General features: G+C 44.3%; 1 protein-coding gene across 1 annotated transcript in view; it reads right to left on the bottom strand.

Annotated features, from left to right (window-relative positions):
- Positions 1–7,871, bottom strand: part of XRCC6 (X-ray repair cross complementing 6) — a 56,700-nt gene that overhangs the window by 34,918 nt on the left and 13,911 nt on the right. Inside the window, 4 exon segments of the mRNA XM_017870293.1 lie at positions 1,511–1,694; positions 2,508–2,762; positions 3,027–3,070; positions 3,072–3,163. Coding sequence (XP_017725782.1) covers positions 1,511–1,694; positions 2,508–2,762; positions 3,027–3,070; positions 3,072–3,163 — 575 coding nt within the window.

Genomic DNA, 7,871 nt, shown 5'->3' with positions numbered 1-7,871 from the left:
AAAAAAAAAAAAAAAAAAAAAAAAAAAGAAATCAGAACGACACAATTTTAACAACAATGACAATAACTAACATTTATGAGTTTTTGCTCCCTACCAGGCTCTGTTTTCTAAGTGCTCTTCATTAACTCTTCATAGTAACCTAATGAGGCAGGTATTATTGTCCCCAATTTACAGAGAAGAATAAAGCAAACAATGCACACTCATGTGCCACTAACATTTTGGTCAACAATGGGGCACATATACAATGATGGTCTCTTAAGATGATAACGGAGCCCAAAATTTCCTATCACCTACTGACATCACAGTTGTCGTAAGTTTGTCACACAAGGCATCACTCGTGCATCTGTAGTGATGCTGTGTAAACAAACCTACTGTGCTGCCAGTTATATAAAAGTATGCAGTCATGTCCTAGGCCTTCACATTCACTCACTACTCACCCAGAGCCACTTCCAGTCTTGTAAGTTCCATTCATGTTAAGTGCCCTGTGCAGGTATACCATTTATCTTTATACCATATTTCCTTTTTTTTTGAGAGGGAGTCTCACTCTGTCACCAAGCTGGAATACAGTGGCATGATCTTGGCTCACTGCAACCTCTGCCTCCCGGGTTCAAGCGATTCTCAGCCTCCTGAGTAGCTGAGACTACAGGCACGCATCACCACGTCCAGCTAATTTTTGCATTTTTAGTAGAGACGAGGTTTCACCATGTAGCCCAGGATGGTCTCGATCTCTTGACCTCGTGATCCACCTGCCTCGGCATCCCAAAGTGCTGTGATTGCAGGGCGTGAGCCACCGCGTCTGGCCTGTATCACAATTTTATTGTATCTTTTCTATACCTTTAGATATATTTAGATACACAAATACCATTGCCTACAGTAAACAGTATGGTAATATGCTATACAGGTTTGTGGCCTAAGAGCAATAGGCTAACCACATAGCCCAGGTATGTAGTAGGCTGTACTCTCTGGGTGTGTGAAATACCCTCCATGTTTGCACAATGACAAAATAGTCTAATGATGCAATTCTAAGAAGGTATCCCCATGATTAATTAACACATTACCGTGCTAATGAGTACAGCTGAGGATACTCTTAGACCATAACTGTTTACCCCCAGGAAATGGAGGGCTGTGTTATTTTAGAGAAATATCATGCCAGCTCTTGCCAGAGATAAAGCAGCAAATTGCTTCTGCTATCCTGAAATAAAGCAAGTGTTTTAGAGGAATACAATGAGGCAGTGGCACAGTCGAGTTAAGTAGCCAGGCAGGTCAAAGCAATGTATTGCTTCTGGTTTGTTAAGGGATGTGTAGCAGTGCATTGCTTCTGATTTTTTTTTTTTTTCCAGGTAGAGAGAGGATCTTGCCATGTTGCCCAAGCTGGTCTCAAACTCCTAGGCTCAAGCAATCCACCCGCCTTGGCCTCCCAAAGTGTTGGAATTACAGGTGTGAGCCACTGCGCCCAACCTGCTTCTGATATAAGGGCAGTGTAGGCAGCTGACCGGGGCTGAGTGCACACCTGCTGAGTGCTCGCTTCCTGGTCTCCTTGGCGCGAACCTTCCGCAACAGGTCTTCTAGCTTGCTGGATTCCTCAAAGTGAACCCTGAGGTCCTCATCCTCTGCTATGCTGATGATATCTCTGTAGAACAAGGATATGTCAAAGCCCCCAGGTTTCTTCAGGTGCATCAAGTCAAGGAAGATGCCTGTTGCAAGGGTAAACAAAAATGAGGGAGGAAAAAACAATTTTTAGCAAGTGAGAAGTTCTTCAAGTTAAAACTGAAACATGCATTTAAAAGCTCCCTGAAAATTAGACTACTAACATTTTCAGGACTTAGAGAAAGTGGCTAAGGAAATCAACTGCCATAATGACTTCAGACAACTTTTCAAATAATCACCATTCATGGTAATATTAAAGTCAATACAACTGGCCAAGCGCAGTGGCTCACACCTGTAATCCCCAGCACTTTGGGAGGGTCAGGTGGTGGATCATCTGCGGTTCAGAGTTCGAGACCAGCCTGGTCAACGTGGTGAACCCCATCTCTACTAAAAATACAAAAATTAGCTGGGCACAGTGGCTCATGCCTGTAATTCCAACTACTTGGGAGGCTGAGGTAGGTGAATCACTTGAACCTGGAAGGCGGAGGTTGCAGTAAGCCAAGATTGTGCCACTGCACTCCAGCCTGGGCGACACAGTGAGACTCCGTCTCAAAAAAAAAGGCAACACAATCTTGTTCTGACAGAGTCCTTCAGATAGCTAATGGCGTGGTCATCTGCAGTGTCAATGTTACACAGGTGTCTTCTCCTGGCTTCACTTTATTTTTTCATTTTACTCTAAATGGTGAAAAGCAAATGCCTGAAGTCAGGTACACAGAAAGCAATAAAACTGCACTAGGCACAATGGCACATGCCTATTGTCCCAGCTACTTTGGAAGCTGAGGCTGAGCCAAGACTCCTGAACCCCTAAAACAACAACAACAATTAAGTGCCAATTTAAGAGAACAGGAAAATATGCCCACCTGTATCTCGGAGATCACCGGCTTTGGTCCTGGCCCGGCTGGCTTTGGCACTGTCATTGCCATGGGGGTTGTCTTCATTGGTGAACAGCATGATCCTCTTATGACTCATCTTGAATTGGACATCACTAAAGAGGTTGGCACAGACCCACAGCACTTCACTGAGTGAGTAGTCAGATCCGTGGCCCATTAGGTCTTGGAAACGTTTTTGTCCCTGCTGCCCCTTAAACTGGTCAAGCTCCAGAATTCGTTTTGCACCTGATCAGAGGCAGGGAATCAAATGGAAGGAAAAATCAGAAGAATGTCAGTGGTTGCCTTTACCACAAGGCTAACAGAAGGACCCTTTCTCACCCCAGAGCTGTTTAACCCATTTAACAAAGTCCACATCGAGCAAGGTCCCCTTATGCAGGAAAGCAAACTCCTAGACAAGATGTAACTTGCTTCCTTCTCCACACTCCTCTTTGTTCAGAGTACTGACATTCTCATATATAAGAGAAAAGCTGATCTTAGAATATTACTGACCCGGATTATCCAGCTCCTGTAAGACGTAAATATTTTAAAATTCACTGAATTTTGTCTTTCTCGGTACCATAGAACACCACAGCCAGGAGATCTCGATCACTGCTTATGATCTTACTGATGTACACACTTTGGATACACTGAAAAAAATAAAAATTCAATTAATATTTACTTACCATTAAATGTAAGCTCCTATTAGAATTTTTTAATTCTCTATTTTTTAATAAATAGAGACAGGGTCTCCCTGGGTTGCCCAGGCTGGTCTAGCTTCTGGACTCAAGCAATCCTCCTGCCTTGGCCTACTAACATGCTGGGATTACTGAGCACATAAGTGCTCAGTACCTATTAGTTGCTCAAAATATATTTGCTGAATTTGTACACAGCATGACCCCTACCTTCAGGAGTAATGAATCAGTGAGAGTAATGGACATAAATATCAAATTTTAACAAAAACCAGAATGCAGTTAAGTATACATCAGAAGTATAAGCAGTCCCTGCCATAGAAATCAGAGAATTAACAATATGTATATTCAGGTCAGGCACAGTGGCTCACATCTGTAGTAATCCCAGCACTTTGGGAGGCCGAGGTGGGAGAGTCACTTGAGCCCAGGAGTTTGAGACCAGCCTGGACAACATAGTGAGACTCCATCTCTACAAAACAAAAAAATTAGCTGGGTATGGTGGCACAGGGTCCCAGTTACTTGGGAGGCAGAGGTGAAAGATCGCTTGACCCCTGGAGGTGAAGGCTGCAATAAGCAGAGATCGCACCACTACAGTCCAGCCTGGGCAACAGAGTGAGACACTGTCTAAAGAAAAAAGAAAAGTATCAGAGGGAGGAAACTGTGCTATGGGAGTTGGGGGGAAGCCAAGCATTGGAATCAGAAAACCTGGAGTTGAGTCCTACTGATGTCACTTACTTAACTGGCTGAATTTGGAGATATCATGTGATCTTTCAAGTACCCTGGTATCAGGAAACAGAGTTTATATATACAGATGGCCCTCCATATCTGTTAGTTCTGCATCTATGTATTCAACCAACCTCAAATCTCAAATATTCAGGAAAAACAAAGAAATTCCACAGTTTCAAAAAGCAAAACCTGAATTTGCCACGTGTCAAGTACTACAACGAACCCACGTGAATCAAGTGATGCATAGGCATTATATTAGGTACTATGAGTAACCTAGAGATGACTTAAAAGCGGAGGATGTGTGTCAGTTATATGCAAATACCATGCCATTTTATTTAAGGGACTTGGGCATCCTCAGATTTTGGAATCCACGGGGAGTCCTGGAACCAATTCCCTCAATAACAAGGGATGACTACATAAAATAATTACAATGCTTAAGTATATGTGACCTGAAAATAAGTCAGTAACTACCAGTAAGAGCATCCTTGAAATGAAATTGCTTAACCACACAGTTAAAGACATCAGTATTCCAGTAACAGGAAAGGTCTATCCCTCATATAAACTAATGTCAGCATCTGGTAAATCAGGTCTTGTAAGAGTTTGTCAGTTCAGCCGGGCATGGCGACTCACGCCCATAATCCCAGCACTTTGGGAGGCCAAGGCGAGTGGATGACGAGGTCAAGGGTTCGAGACCATTCTGACCAACATGGTGAAACTCCATCTCTACTAAAAACACAAAAATCAGTTGGGTGTGGTGGCATGTGTCTGTAATCCTAGCTACTCAGGCGGCTGAGGCAGAAGAATCGCTTGAACTCAGGAGGTGGAGGTTGCAGTGCGCTGAGATTATGCCACTGCACTCCAGCCTGGGTGACAGAGTGAGACTCTGTCTCAAAAGAAGAAAAAAAAAAAAAAGTTCATCAGTTCTAGGGCCCCATTTAATTCTGGAGCACTAACAAAATTATGTCTTGAGGCCAAGTACAGTGGCTCACACCTGTAATCCCAGAACCTTGGGAGGTCAACACAGGCAGATTGCTACAGAAGTCTGAAACCAGCCTGGGCGACAGGGCAAAACAATGTCTCTACAAAAACCAAAAAAATTAGCTGGGCATGCACGTGCTTGTAGTCCCAACTACTCAGCTACTTAGGGATGCTGAGACAGGAGGATCACCTGAGCACAGGAGGTCAAGGCTGCAGTGGGCAGAGACCATGGCACTGTACTCCAGCCTAGGTGACAGAGCGAGACCCTGTCTCAAAAAAAAAAAAAAAAAATTTAAGTTTTGGAACCTGCAAAGCTGAGGAATAAACCAACCATGGTGATCCCCTCCATGTCCTGCCTGAGCTCCAGCTGGCCTTCGTCCACAGCTATTCTCTCCTTAAATGCAGAATGTGTCCTATAGCTAGTCATTGACAACAATCCACATGGCAAGTAGTCTTTCCCATAAATATTTTAATCTACTCTGAGGAGGCCGGGCGCGGTGGCTCACGCCTGTAATACCAGCACTTTGGGAGGCCGAGGAGGGCGGATCACAAGTTCAGGAGATCGAGACCATCCTGGCTAACACGGTGAAACCTCGTCTCTACTAAAAATACAAAAAAGTAGCCGGGCGCGGTGGCGGGCACCTGTAGTCCCAGCTACTCGGGAGGCTGAAGCAGGAGAATGGCGTAAACCCGGGAGGCAGAGCTTGCAGTGAGCCGAAATCGCGCCACTTGCACTCCAGCCTGGTGGACAGAGCGAGACTCCATCTCAAAACAAAAAAAAAAAATCTACTCTGAGGAGTCTACAAACTTTTAAAAGAATTTGGTAAGGGCTCCTTCTAGTTTCTAAAAATTAAAAAGGCCGGGCGCGGTGGCTCAAGCCTGTAATCCCAGCACTTTGGGAGGCTGAGACGGGCGGTTCACGAGGTCAGGAGATCGAGACCATCCTGGCTAACACGGTGAAACCCCGTCTCTACTAAAATACAAAACTAGCTGGGCAAGGTGGCGGGCACCTGTAGTCCCAGCTACTCGGGAGGCTGAGGCAGGAGAATGTTGTAAACCCGGGAGGCGGAGCTTGCAGTGAGCTGAGATCTGGCCACTGCACTCCAGTCCGGGCGACAGAGCGAGACTCCGCCTCAAAAAAAAAAAAAAAAAAAATTAAAAAAAACTAAAACAGAATTTCAAAAAATGTTTTCTATTGCTTATCAAATACTGAATACTTATTATTGGTTATCAAATTGTGCTCATCTATGAATGTCTCATTTCCTTGCTACCTAACAGTACATTTTCTTCTGAGGTCTTCAGGCATCAAGGGTTCCATTAACTCTCTGAAATTACAGGTAGAACTGTGAGTACTATCTTTTTTGAGGGGAAGGTATGTAGCTGTCATCATACCCTCAAAGAGGTCCACGGTTGGCCGGGTGCAGTGGCTCAAGCCTATAATCCCAGCACTTTGGGAGGCCAAGGCGGGCAGATCACAAGGTCAGGAGATCAAGATCATCCTGGCTAACATGGTGAAACCCTGCCTCTACTAAAAAATAAAAACAAAAAATTAGCTGGGAGTGGTGGTGGGCACCTATAGTCCCAGCTACTTGGGAGGCTGAGGCAGGAGAATGGCATGAACCCGGGAGGCGGAGCTTACAGTGAGCCAAGTTCATGCCACTGCACTCAAGCCTGGGCGACACAAAAAAAAGAAGTTCACGGTCTAAAACAGGTTAAAGCACTGCTCTTCAAAGTGATGGTCTCCAAATCAGTAACATCAGGATCACCTGACAACTTACTAGAAATGCAAATTCTTGGTCTCCATTCTAGATGTAGAGAATCAGAAATTCTGATTCTGGGGCAAGGTTCTGTAGTCTGTTTTAATGCCCTGCAAGTAATTCTGTTTGAGAACCATTTTAAATTAATGATTGTTTTCATTCATGGTTCTATTATCTTATTTTACACATACACTTTTTTTTTTTTTGAGACGGAGTATGGCTCTGTCGCCCAGGTTGGAGTGCAATGGTGCCATCTCGGCTCACTGCAACCTCCGCCTCCCAGGTTCAAGTGATTCTCCTGCCTCAGCCTCATGAGTAGCTGGGACTATAGGAACTCACCACCACACCCAGCTAATTTTTGTATTTTTAGTAGAGACAGGGTTTCACCACTTTGGCCAGGATTATTTTGATCTCTTGACCTCGTGATTCGCCCACCTTGGCCTCCCAAAGCACTGGGATTACAGGTATGAGCTACTGTGCTCGGCCTTTTTTTTTTTTTTTTTTTAAGAGACAGGGTCTTACTCTGTTGCCCAGGCTAGGGTTCACTGGCACAATCATAGCTCAGTGCAGCCTCAAACTCCTGGGTTCAAGCAATCCTCTCACCTCAGCCTCCTGAGTAGCTGGGACTACAGGTGCACACCACCACACCGAGTTTTTTTTTTTTTTTTTTTTTGGTGCAAGATACTCTGGTTTGCCAACTACAAGAACGATTTCTTTTTTTTTCTTGAGATGGAGTCTCTCTCTGTCACCCAGGCTGGAGTGCAGTGGCACGATCCTGGCTCACTGCAACCTCCACCTCCACAGTTCAAGCAATTCTCCTACCTCAGCCTCCCGAATAGCTGGGACTACAGGCCTGCACTACCATGCCCGGCTAATTTTTCATTTTGAGTAGAGATAGAGTTTCACCATGTTGGCCAAGCTGGTCTCGAGCTCCTGACCTCAAGTGATTCACTCACCTCAGCCTCCCAAAGTGCTGGGATTACAGGCGTGAGCCACCACACCCTGCCTACAAGAACTATTTGTACACAAATTAGAACATGAAAAGTTTCTGTTCAGTTCCAAATTCTAAAATTACGAGGCATGAGATATAAAACAAATCTGCAAAAATTCTTCTCTATGAAGTACACAAAAGAAGCAGTAATCTTTTTAATTAAGCTGAAATTTAGATAAAAAAAGAATCATTTCCTTTTTTTTTTTTTTTTTTT

Source organism: Rhinopithecus bieti, unplaced genomic scaffold (genome assembly GCF_001698545.2).
Source record: "Rhinopithecus bieti isolate Rb0 unplaced genomic scaffold, ASM169854v2 scaffold_4967, whole genome shotgun sequence".
NCBI lineage: Eukaryota > Metazoa > Chordata > Mammalia > Primates > Cercopithecidae > Rhinopithecus > Rhinopithecus bieti.
The sequence above is the reverse complement of the archived record's forward strand: the minus strand, read 5'-3'. Positions and strand labels throughout refer to the sequence as shown.